The sequence below is a fragment of the Emydura macquarii genome, unplaced genomic scaffold (assembly GCF_026122565.2).
Source record: "Emydura macquarii macquarii isolate MOO-44397 ecotype Brisbane River unplaced genomic scaffold, CSIRO-AGI_Emac_v2 contig_1876, whole genome shotgun sequence".
NCBI lineage: Eukaryota > Metazoa > Chordata > Testudines > Chelidae > Emydura > Emydura macquarii.
Genome location: NW_027132013.1, coordinates 1504377 through 1517285, shown reverse-complemented (window position 1 = coordinate 1517285; position 12909 = coordinate 1504377). Strand labels below are relative to the sequence as shown.

General features: G+C 37.0%; 1 protein-coding gene across 3 annotated transcripts in view; it reads left to right on the top strand.

Moving 5' to 3' along the window:
* Positions 1-12909, top strand: part of PRMT3 (protein arginine methyltransferase 3) — a 92809-nt gene that overhangs the window by 39106 nt on the left and 40794 nt on the right. For all 3 annotated transcript variants that reach the window (XM_067558190.1, XM_067558189.1, XM_067558191.1), the window contains exon 10: positions 4644-4722. In XM_067558190.1, coding sequence (XP_067414291.1) covers positions 4644-4722 — 79 coding nt within the window. The remainder of the gene's footprint in view (positions 1-4643; positions 4723-12909) is intronic.

Below are 12909 nucleotides of genomic sequence, written 5' to 3'. Positions count from 1 at the left end.
CAGGATGAGGAAAATATACATTCAGGGACTCATCTGAAAATAAACGTTGTACCCTTTGTAACACACGGTTTCCAGGTAATGTCATCTGTCTTCATTGGCATGGTGTGAAAATTCTTCGCTGTGGTTTTAAGAGACTGGGAGCAATACTGTAGGTGAAGAACCAAATGTATGTAGGAGAATGAGGCACACTTTACAGTCTAGAAATATTGTAATTGTAGGATACTGACAATATTGATTTTTCTTTTTTAAACAGAGTTTCAGCTCTGGTGGGAGGAGTAAAAACAATTTTCCAACCATTCCTTAGCCTCCAAGAAGTTTCTTCCTTTGGGCTTTTTTATTCTGCCCATGGAAGTTTGTAATGATTAAGCTCAGTACTGAAAGTTCACAATTTTTGGAGGGATGGTACAAGGGGGAAGGGAATTAGTTTGGGATAAATTGACTTTGTTTCAATTTAAGTTTTTTAGCATTTTGAAAATAAGCAACTATTTATGTAAACCAAGGCCATGAGGATTTTTGTGTTATCTGTTATGTTTTGAGAGCCCTCAAATGTGCTGACAAGACAAGCTAGTAATTACACTCGCTACATTTGTGTTTTTAGTACCTATTAGTACAGGTTGCCTGAGTTTAGTCCGTGTACCAGATCTAGAAAAGATCAATCCATTTATACATGAAGTATCAAGTAAAATAAACAGGCCATTGTGCTGTGTATGTATGTTTAATGGTGTAAGACTTCATTAACCTCTTTGAAGTGGATTGCTTTTTAAACAATAAACCTTCATTGTTGGAGAATTTCTTTGCTTGATTGTTTTCAGGGAGTAGAGTTGATGGAATTTGGGGACATCAGTATGTTTTGGGATACGAGAGGTACCTATTTGCTGTAGTTGATTAATTCAGCATCAGTCAAACGGGGGTCTTTAAAATGTTTTTTCCTTCTCCCTCCCCCTACTCATTTTTTGTCAGTCCATTAAAAAATCTTTAACCTTTTGACTGACGTTAGTATCAGTAACACATTTTTGTGGGCTCGTTATTGGAAACTCCAGGTAATCTCTTCATACATTGAGCTTAAAAAAAAATCATTTGCTGCTTTGCATTTATAGACTAAAAACATCTTGGCCTTGCCAAGACGTTTTTTTTTTCTAGCATAGGAAATTCTTACCTTGTTATGGTTGAACACCAGTTAATGGCTAAAATTAAATGAGTATTATCAGCTCAGCTGTTGGGCAATAATAGGAAGCTAATAAGTAACTATATGTGGATCTGGACTGGGAGGAAAACATCACAATCCAGCTCTTCTCGGTATAGGTAAACATTCCACTACATCTGAGAATAACCAAATTACTTCAGTCCCTGAATTCCTAGGTTACAGTGCAATGATAGCCCATTGTTATAGGAATTATGAGAATGATTCAGCCTTCTCTACTGAGGCCCTCAACAATTCCTTCCCTCTTCAGCGTGTTTTACTTTTGGTTACTGCTGGAGCTCTGGCTAATGCAAAATGAAGCTATCCAACTCCTGAATGGCGCAGGCTAGTGTAAATGTGCCTCTGTTATTTTCTGCACAAGCTTTGTGTGGGGGTGGGGGTGGGGGGAGGAGACACAGAGACAGTCATCTGGAAGGTCTGAGACCTGGTTCCTTGAGGATACGTCTACACAGGGATTGAAAGACCTGCAGCTTGCCCTGGCTGGCCCAGATCAGCTGACTCTGATTGTTTTGTAGACCACCTGCTCCTACAGGGTCCCAGGGCTTAGGTTTCAGCCTGAGCCTGAACATCTACACAGCAATTTTTCAGTCCAGAGCTCAAGCCCCAGTCAACTGACAAGGGCCAGCCATGTTTTTTTGGTGTTTTTTGCCCTGTGTAGACTTACCCTGACTACCTGTCACATCAGGTAACATTCATTGCTTAGCACACAGTAATGGAACCTCATTTTCAACATTCAATTGGCCCTGGTGTTTTTTGTGTGTCTTCAGGACACTCAGGAACGAGAGCCCATCAGAATTAAAGTTGGTTAGTATTTGATTTAATATTTTTTTATTTTGTATAATTTTCTGTAAACTCTCAACTACCAACAATGATACATGCTCTAGGAATTGCTGAAATAAAAGTCGTAGATGGAAACTAAACTGCCTAGGCTCTACTCAAATTCTGTATTGAGCAGGTGTATTGGCTATATTTATACAAGTTCAGAGCTGCTTTGTGTGGTGATGGGCATTTCCTTTAAGTCTGAGAGATTTTAAGTATTGCTGTCATCCTCAATTTGCCAATTTTTATTCATTCTAGCAGGTGATTTTGCCTGCCCCGTGTATTAGCAACATCCAGCACCAAGTAGGGGGAGTTTAAAAAGGAACTCGGTTGTTAACTCTGCATTTTCTGGCTTTAGTGTTCCATTGCGTGCTAGTTTTTGAGGGAATTATATTAGGTTATTGATTTGTAAGAGGTCTTTGATATATGGATGGTGGTAAAAATGCAGAAATTAGTATATGCTAAGACATGTCCAATAAGAATAATACAAGTGGAACAGTCAAGAAAAGTTGCATCCAAGAGGACAGTTTTAATTCTCTAGTAGACTCATCAGTAATAAAGACTTTGCTTGTCTGATAAGCTGGCTTTTACTCAGTGTTGTATGCTGTTGACTAATGGGACTTTAGTTATAATTACATTTAAATATGATAGTACTTGGTGGTTAATACAGGAGCATCCCACGTAAGCGATACTCATTTATTAACAGCTTTTACTGAGTTATGTTAGTATGCATTTTCAAAAGAAAACTACCTGAAGCTGGTGGTTTATTCTTGTGTAGAAAATAATAAACACTTTTGTGTCTGAACAAACAGAATATATTAAGCTATGTAGGAGTCTGAAGTGCAGAATAAGTTTTCTATGATCTCTTTTCCCCCCCTGCATAAAACATTTCCCTGTCTGGAAATGCAGATAACATTTTATAGGTCAGGTTCTTGCAGTACCCTACCAGAAGTGTAAGATGCACTTTAGTGGTGTGGCACTGAAAAAAATGTAGAGGTTACATTAGCAGGCAGGATTCCTCTACTTTACATAGATGCCATTAGAACTATGTATAGTGCAGACATGTTTACCAGCATTTACGATGTTTATAATTTTAAATTTTATTTCAGTAGTTACAAATATAGAAGTATTCTCTTTACTAAAATTGAAATACTTCTTTTTCTAGTGATGAATCTTTCCACATCTGACCTTTTTATTGGTCACTGCTGCTATGGGTTGTGGAACTGAAAGTCCTAAATCTGGGTTTTGCACATGGAAGTGCAAGTACTGGCACAGGTCAGGTTGTATAACTAAACTTAGTTTTGAATAGAGTGGGAATGAGGACATCCAAATGAAAATACAAAATAGGCGCTAACTTTTCTCAGTTGCTTCAGAAATATAAAAATACAAATGTAGATGAAACATCATAATAATAATAATTGATGATCATTAGTGTAGATAGCGCCATTCTGTAAGCCATAAAATACAGGCACTGTGGTATGAAGGGAACTAGGCCAGTTTGTACAACAATAGTTATTTGCATGTACCATAAAACATGCTGTGACTACTTAATGTTTATTGTATGTAAATCATCTGGTTCTTCTAACATTATATTTCTGTGGGCATTGTCGCTGTATGGCAGAAAACAATTGACTTGATTTTTTTTAAAAATGTGAATATGTTGCTTTAAACAATTACAGCTTAGCAATCAATCGTATACAAATAAACCCTAAACATTTATCAAAAGAAATAAACAGAATTAACCTGTCAAAGTTCTAACCAATTTATTTCCTATAAATGTATGCACTGATATGAATTGCTGTTGGTATGAAATCCTGTTCACGAAATATAGGACACCCAGAGAATTTATATTTCTGAGTTTCTTTGCGTGTATTGTCCAAGATGGTACAGAATATCACCAAGTTACAAATGCTAAATAACATAAACATTTTCTTTCTGGTGTTTATCTCTTTGATAGTTGTTTTAATGTGATTTTCCAGTTTTAAATGGAAAGGGATTTTCCTATCTTGTATTAGTTTTGAACTGTTGTACAATCAGATCAACACATTCAATTTATCACCTTTGAAGATCAACTGATCCATTGCCTGTGCTGTGTGTGTTACCAAAGATTTTGTTGGAATCACATTTAGAAAGTAATGTAAATACACAAGTATACCTGTGTTGCCTGAAACTGAGTCAAAATATATTAATTTGGAAACACGTCTGTAGTTGTATATTATAGGTATATTTTAGAGTTAGTGTGCATGAAATATTTAGTGTATACAACCACTAATTTAGCAGTTGGCATCTGTCTCCTTTAACCATTAGAGAAACTTATGATGCTACTGTATGTAACTAGAGCATTACAGTAGCAGTACTGTACCGAAATCAATATTGAGGAAAAACATGAATGCTTGTAAGGCATTCACATACTGTGTTTCATGGGGACCATATAAGAACCTAGATAACTCTTTTCTTACAAACCTCTCTTTGGTTGCTTATAACCACTGTTGGGGCCAGAAAATTCTCTAATGAATCAAGAGGATGAGATGATGAACTGATGTAATAACAAACCTTTGAGTTGACTTGTAGATATCAAAAATAGTTTTCTAAACTCTCTCTTTTCCCCTGCTTCCATGTACAGGGCTATTTCCTTCTTTTTGAGTCTATGCTGGATTCTGTCATTTACGCAAAGGACAAGTACCTGGCAGAGGGAGGCTCAGGTTGGTTCAGAATTCTTTTTAATAAATAATCCAACTCCGGGGGGAAGGCAAATGAACCCAAAGGCTTAGAATATGCTATGCCTGGCTGAGAAGGTTCTCACTTGAAATGAAAAATGTTTCCATTAGAGGAAGCTTTAAGGCATTCAGTTACTATAAAGGTAATAGAAGAGCATTAGATGGGATTACACAGACCTTAGAGTTAATGGTATTTTCAAGAACACTTTGCATTATAACAAAGCAAAACTTTGGAAGTTTGTAAATAACAGGATGCATTTGCAACCAGAAATGACACATCACTTCATTTTTACCTATGTAAATCCTTGAATGCTATATGCAGTCTTTCCCAAGACCAGTTTTAAGGTTGAAAAGTACATTAACTTCTCCAAGGCTATATGTCCTATAAAATAGAGAACTAAAGCTCGGAGACTTTGGTTCATAAATTAACCATTTTGAGGGTGTAGTTATTTAAATCTATCCGGATCCATGCTTCAAAATAACATATTTGAGAAAAATACCCTTTTTTTGCCTCTCAGATCTTATTTTTGCATCTAATCTATTTGGATGCTCACACAGGGCCACTCTGAAATAGACCCCAGCTGTAAGAAACTGAACTAGGAACTACACGGATTCTAGTTCAGTTTCTTAATTGAAGAAGTTTTATTAAAACTGCTCCCCTCCTTCCCACTTCAAAATATATATATACATTACCAGGATGCCAGCCAAATTTTTGTGACTGCTTTCAATCCACTTTTCTATTACCAAAACTAATTTTGGGAATTTTTAGTATTCTCAGTTTTGGTTTTCTAGTAGAAAATGGGACTTCTAAGCGGTCACTTATTCACAAACTAGTTACGTGCACAGATGGGTAGCTTAATTAAAAATTGTGCTTAGCCAGGGAAATATATAGGTTAGTTACCAGATGAGCTTTCAGTATTACAAGAACTCTGGGTCTGTTTTTGAGTGATACTGTATGTTATCTTAGATTAAATAAACTATGAATCTGTTATTATATTGTTAATACTGCAGTTGTAGATTGGTAGTGGTGGTAATTTATTTACTAATGTCGATCCATTACCAGTTTTGAGGGGAAAGAGCCATCATATTTTAAAGATTTAGAAAGGTTATTTTTTAGTGTTAGTGATCTCAGACAGCTGGCCAATATAAAACTGAGCTGCCTGAAATGATAGTAATTGGTCCATTGCCCCAGCAGCACAGATTCAACAGAATAAAAGTGTTGATAATAGTGTTCTTTTTCTCTACTTGTGGACAATACAGAACCTGGGAGTATTTAGGGAGGTGATTGAAAGAAGTGGGGATGGCTTGTCAAGTTGGCATACGGAGGCCGTTCAGAAAGGGTGGCATGAAAATGACAGTGAGGGGTGGAAAGGAAATGAATTGTGTATCAAGGATGGTATAGTTGATGGAGCAGAAGTGTAGAGATGTGGGCCAGGATGTTGTATTGAGTGTGCTTTGAAGAAGGGAGGCCTAAATCTCATGTGGAAGGTAAGGGGAAATCAAGGGAAGGGTTCAAGTAAAGGAGGAGAACTGACATGGTTGGAGTGGGCATGAAATTTATTGAAGACTATTTTTTGAATGAAGTGGAGATGGGTAATGTGGGTGGAGGGGAAGTTGGAGACTACAAATTGTAGTAGGAACATAGGAATTGTCATATGGATCAGACTTGTGGTTAGTCTAGTCCAGTATTCCTATGGTTGACAATGAAGTGACAAGGATCAGGTATTTCAGAGGATGATGTAAGAAACCTTGCATTAAGAGATGTGGGATAATTTACCCTACATGGTAGGTCTTCTCCTACTCCCTAGTAATTAAACATTGGCTTAAACCCTGAAGTATGAGGCTTTATCTTTTCTAAATATTTTATCCAGAGGTATAATAGTTAAAGCTATTCTTGTTCATATAAATGTGTAATTTTTTTTCAATTTTCTTAAGTGTTTGGCCTTAATGACCCATTATTAATGAAGATGGTCAATGCTCAGGGTATGGGCAAGGGTCTTAGCTGTCAGGATGGAGAAGAAGGTTTGGATTTTTGGATAAGAGGCTGAAGACAAAATGACTGTTTTGACCCAGTGTGAATGGTGGGAGAAAATGATTGAGGTGTCATCAACCATTGTTGGTTACTGTTTGTCAAAGCTATGTTTTGTGAGAAAGATAACTCAATATGTTGGATCTACTGGATCAGATGTTCATTATGAAGTCTTTCCTTTTAGATTCAAGTAATAGTCTCCTTCATGGTGTTCTTCCTCAGGGGAGATACAAACATGAATATATTGACTAAAATACATATTTTCTAAGCTACCTATACTTTTTTATTGCTGCTAAAAATAAATATTTTTTAAAGGAACAATTGTATGTAGTTTAACATTTACCAAAAAAAAAAAAAATTTTAATTTTTCACTTTCTGGAGTCAGCCAGCAAACCAGAACTAATGCACAGATAGATATGCCTTCAAGTCAGCATTAATATTTGTGGGATGGTTCTTTATAGAAGTAGACATACTTCATATGCTAAGGCACTTAAACAGGAAATAAGGGTAACTGACCTAGAAGGGGAGAGAAAAGGAGACACAAAGGTAACAAATAAGAGATGCAAACCAAATTTTGTGCATTAAATTTGAAAGTGTTGGTATTAATTTTTTAGTGTAAGTCAGAGTAAAAGCAACATAGCACTAAATTAGCAAAATGGTGGTGGAAAAGTTGGGTTTCAAGATAAGCAGTTAATATACTTTGCACATATAGAGGCTGTCCTAGACACAGGAGGCATTATAAAAAACCAGGTATTATAAATATGGCACTGTTTCAGGGTTTTTTATACATGTATGTTTGTCCCAGAGGAGGTGTTCTCTTGCTCATTTGGAAAGAAAAACACAGAACTGGGTAGTAGTGGTTTAGTTTGGATAGACTAATTTGCAAATTTAAGTGGTTCTGATGGTAATGTAATGGGTGCTAAACAGATGCCTTTAAATTATTTCATACTGTTCCTATGATACTGTTGTCTAGACTTTACATTTGTATACATTTTCTTAATGTAAGATTTCTACCTATATTCTATTTTATGTTGACTTTTTTTGTTGCAGCTGTTAACACTCAGTTTTTCAATGTTGTGCTAACCATGCCTGTATTCAGTTTCACTACGCTGATTTAATGATTGGATTAATGACTTTGTAACAGCCCACACTGCAGTTCACTGTTTTGATTGCAATGTGCTATCATGTGATCAGAGGTGCGACAGCAAAAAAAAAAAAAATCACTCTTGTGCAGTTGCGTGGTATTCAGTTATAAAGCGGAAAATTACACATGTGAATAAGAGATTAGTATTCATGTTAAACTTTATAATATGTAGTGTTGCTCATGTTCTGATTTAAGTAGTGCATAGAAGTGTTGAGGAAAAATAAAGTCACACTGCTACATTTTAGAGTTGGATCGGGTGCAGCTTTAATTGTGACACACACACAATCACATAACCATAGCTATGGGGAATACTATAGCCATAGGGAAAACCCAGGTGGCTATAGGGAAGTCAAGCAGCATATCTGGATGCTGGGCAAATGTACTTCACCTGGCTACCAGATACAAAAGACTTATATAGGGGTTGCTTAGGTTCATTTACATGTTGATCGTATAGTGGAATTTGATTAACAGTTTATACTTAACAGGAAAGACAATTATATGTACAATGGGGTATGCCAGATGTTTTCACAGGAAAGACCAAAGAGTCACTTGATTATACAATGTGGTTATCAGGTACCTGGCTATCACCCAAAGATGGGTGGCTACACAATACATGTTAAAATGCTAATTTGTATGGAGTAACTTCCTATGGGGCCAGGAAGACGGGGGGCACGTACTGATACTTATCAGGACAGGAGATGTCGGTTTACAGACATCACAAAAGGAGTTTGCATTTACATGATGGTCCTGAGACATCCTGTGGGATTTTAGCATCTTTATCTCAGTCTCAGTTTGGGGCATCCTGTCAGTGATTTAACCTGAGGGCTTCCATCACAGTTCAGGCTACCCAGTTTCAGGCCAGGCCCTCTATAATCAATTTCAGGCCAGGCATTGTATAATCAATTCTATGTTTAATTCTTTGATTCCACAGACGCTACAGTCAAAATTGGGGTCCAAATATTGGGCTTTCTATAGATACCTATTAATAGGTAGTCCTTGTCCTGAATTGCTTATAGTTTGATATAGGTATATTGAAGATTTTTCAACATTCTGTAATGTATCTGTGGCATTCAGCAATGCTTTTTTCCTCCCTAACTGATTGTGCCGAGCTCATCTTAGAACACCAAGAAATATTTGGACCTTCCATTTAATCAAGAATACTATCCATTGTAGTTGAAAAAGAGGGTGGTATGTTGCTTTCCATCAGCACCTCTGGAAAGTTGTTAGAAATTTGAGCATTCCTCATTTTCCTCAATGTGCTTGTTCAGCAGCCATCCTAGGAATTCTCTCATCTTTTTTTCCTCAGTGATACCATGTTGTTCAACCACTGTCTGTCCAGCTCATTTAGCTAGATTTTAAATAGAACGCTTTTTCCTTTAGGCACTTATAATCACTGCTCTTCTGCCAGCTGGTATGGAAGGTGAATAGCTGCCTCTGAGACACTGACCAATGTCACCCCATAAATCAGACAGCAGGTGAGGTTCAGGCAACCAAAGACTCCCAATCTCCATAGTACAAAAAGGTCAGTTCTGGAGTATATGTGAGTAGCAGTAGAACAAAGGACACTTCCAAACCCAGATGGGCTAAATGTATAAATCAGTTCTAGGATGAAACTTTCTGGCCAGCCTTCAGCTAGAGGTACAATGTTAAGGTCCTGAACTTTGGCACACATTTTATTCTTGGATCTCTAACCATTTTACAAGATGGGTAAGTATTATGGTCTCTATTTTGTCAAATTTCCTGACTTCAGAAGAGGTTGTGACTTGTCCACAGTCTTTGCAGTAAGTCAGGTTGAGCCTGGAGTGGGTTCTAAATCTCCAGATTCATGCTTTATGAATTAGATACCAGCTACCCCAACTTACTTTATCAGCTCCCCATAGTAATTGGTGCCAAAATATCTGGGGTGTTGGGTATAGTACATAATCTCTATTTGTGAATGAAAAGTTCTCGTTATACAATGCCCATCTGTTCATTACGCATAACTTTTTTTCTTGATCAGGAATGTGTTTTTCCCATATATTTTGATGAAATATACAGTGATTGCGAGTGGGGCGAGGTACACAAGATTTTATTTTTTATTTAGAATCTCCATCTTAAGGGGGGAGGGAAGGTCGTCTTTGCTTGTTTGTGGTCAGATGACATTATTGTTCACTTGGAATTATTTCTATATACCCTAAGGTTTATAGTCTTAATGTCCTGAAATTTGTGAGGCATTACGAAGGGATAAAGGATTTCCCATCTTACTCTGTTCACCACGTGAGCTGTTACCAGTGATAAATGATTTCTGGGCAGTGAGTCGAGAAGGACACAGATGTCAAAGCTATGAATTTGTGAGCAGGCTGATGAGTACTTCTGTCCAATCAGCATTTTGTTAATTTCACATGTGAGAAGGAATAAGTATTCAATTATAGCTTCAGTCGGAGAAAACTAAATGACAGACGTGTCAGGATTGGATGGGAAAAGGTTAGGAGTGGTTGAGACATAGGTGGAGTGGGGAGGGTTGAATTTTTAAAAGCAACAAGGAGGATGGGGTGTGAAATGGACCAATATGATTAAAGCCACTTATTTGAAATATTTAGTGATCTACTTTCCAATAAATCATGGGATGAAAGGAGAGACTTTTTAACATAGGAATTTGTGTAGTTTGATGATCTAAGTATTGGAATCATACAAAACCTCCTAATTTTTTAAGCCCTCTGATACCCTGATGATGAACATGGTATAAATCCATAGCCACCATTGGATTTGTAATTATACAGATAATTTGGAAGTAAAAAATTCATGGCAAATTAGTTATCTTTACAAATGTGTGTGAAGTTATATTGTTGTTACCAAATGTAAGAACTTAAGGCTTATGTTGTTTCATAAAATTGTTAAAATCCCATTTGCAGGATAAAATTAAGAACAATTTACGCATAGGTGTCCCTGTTCCTGCTATTTGGGGGGTGGAAAGGAGGGGGAGGGAGGGAATCTTGATTCTTGTCTGTTTTTCCATAGGTAGTACTATCCTTCATGGTGGGCTAAATCCACAGTAACTGCCGAATCTCTTATGTACAGCTAAATGAGCTGGACAGACAGTGGTTGAACAACATGTTAAAAAGGCAAATAGTTCTACAAACAGTAGCACACATGTTATGGTCCTTCACCTATGTATCCTGGGTGTGGAACAGTGCTCTGTTTAACTCTGTACAGAGCCTGTTGATTCATTTTGGTTGCTAGATTAAAGATTACATTTGGGCAGTTAGTGTTTACTTTCCAATTGCTGTTCAGAGCTTACTCTAATCAATCATAAGTTTTGCAGCTGATTTAGGAGTTCAGCACTCAGTAAAAGTAATGTAATAACAATTGGATGGCAAACCTATATTATTTCTGGCTTAACATAACATATATGGCAAGCCATCATCTGTTGACACAATGGCTTAGAACTATGAACCTAATCAAGGAGGGCATGTTGTAAAGTAGTAGTACATATTTATCACAGATTGCCATTCCCTCCCTATCACATTATAATCCTAGTGCCAGCTGCTTGCTAGCATGTCCTTGTGTACTGTGCTGCACTGTTGCTAAGAGCTGCAGGATCTGACCAACATGCACACAACCATTTTGAAATTACCATCACAATATTCCCTTCGTCTGCTGGCCCAGGAAGCAAAATTGCTAATTGCTTTGGAACTTTTCCTGCAAACCCTATTAGCCAATTTACAGAGCAGCGGTAACATTCAGGAAATTTTGCTTGCATTGTGAGTCAGTTATTTAATAGTCCTGCATTCTCATTGTGATCCAGGCGGAGGCTTGGAATGCAGAGAGGTAAAAATTAACAAAAAACAGTTGGCAAGTCTCTCTGGCACAGAGCAGCAATAGGGAGCTTTGAGAAACTGCAGCCTCTTGTCACTTGCTCCAGGAAACCACTCACAAACCAGATGCTAGTTTTGTGTGACAGCTGTCAGGTGTGTGGAAAGCAACTGATTTGTTGCAAACATAGGTGTTGGGCTGCTGCCCTTTTAGCTCTCATCATGTTGCCTTTTTCCTGTTGAGTTAATCAGAGCTCTCTCTTGCAAAAAGTCAATAGCTTTGCTTCAGTTTCCTCATCTATAACATGGGGATGATATTCTCCTAATCAGTGGGGTGTTAGAGTAGTTAATACTTAGGTTTTACAAATATTATTAATTAAGTCTATTTAAAAGAGCTAGTCAGAAAGCTATAGGATGTGTTAAGGATATTACAACATGCTTGATTATTTATGTAAAACTTTTCCCCAATGTCAAAGATAATGGTTTCTTACTGAATATTTTGTATGAAAGAGAGTGGCTTTTTTACTAATGAGGTAACTTTATTTGAAATAAACCTGCTCTTGCTACATAAATGTACCTTTTACTTTACTATTTCTTCTTTTCAGTGTATTAAAAATAAAAATTATTTAATCTATTTGTATATTTGTCTTCCTATACAACTCCAGCATCTCACTGATTACATCATGTTCGTTCTCATAAAGCTAAAACTTTCAAGTAGAATTGAAGATAAAATCAATTTTACAGTTCACCAGCTGTTGGAGAAGAAAAGAGAAACCAAGCTTAAATTTTATCACCTCTTGCTGCACTTCTCTGTAAAAATGTTAAAGTGCCCTGCAATGTGCTTACTATTTATATTTATCTAAAGAAATAAAATGTGTGGCTGTATCTATTTGTGTATATTTATTGATAAATCCTCCTGTAAAGGCTTAATCTCACCAGTGGCAAGTAGGAAACTTCCCTCTGGGGAGAAACCTAGTCATGTAGTCTGCAAAAAGTAAGGTGGTTATTTAACTTCTGATTCCTGTGTGAGGATAACCTTCTAGCTGATGCAATTCTGTGCTCCTGAGACTGCAGACTAAGTTCACAATTTTTCCAATTAGCAGCTGAGTGAAATTGCTAAGGAGCCAGTTTCACTCTGGGCAACTGTTAAAAAAGATTGTCAGTCTCTTTGGGAAACTATAAGTGGAGTGGAGATGAGAGAGGAGCAG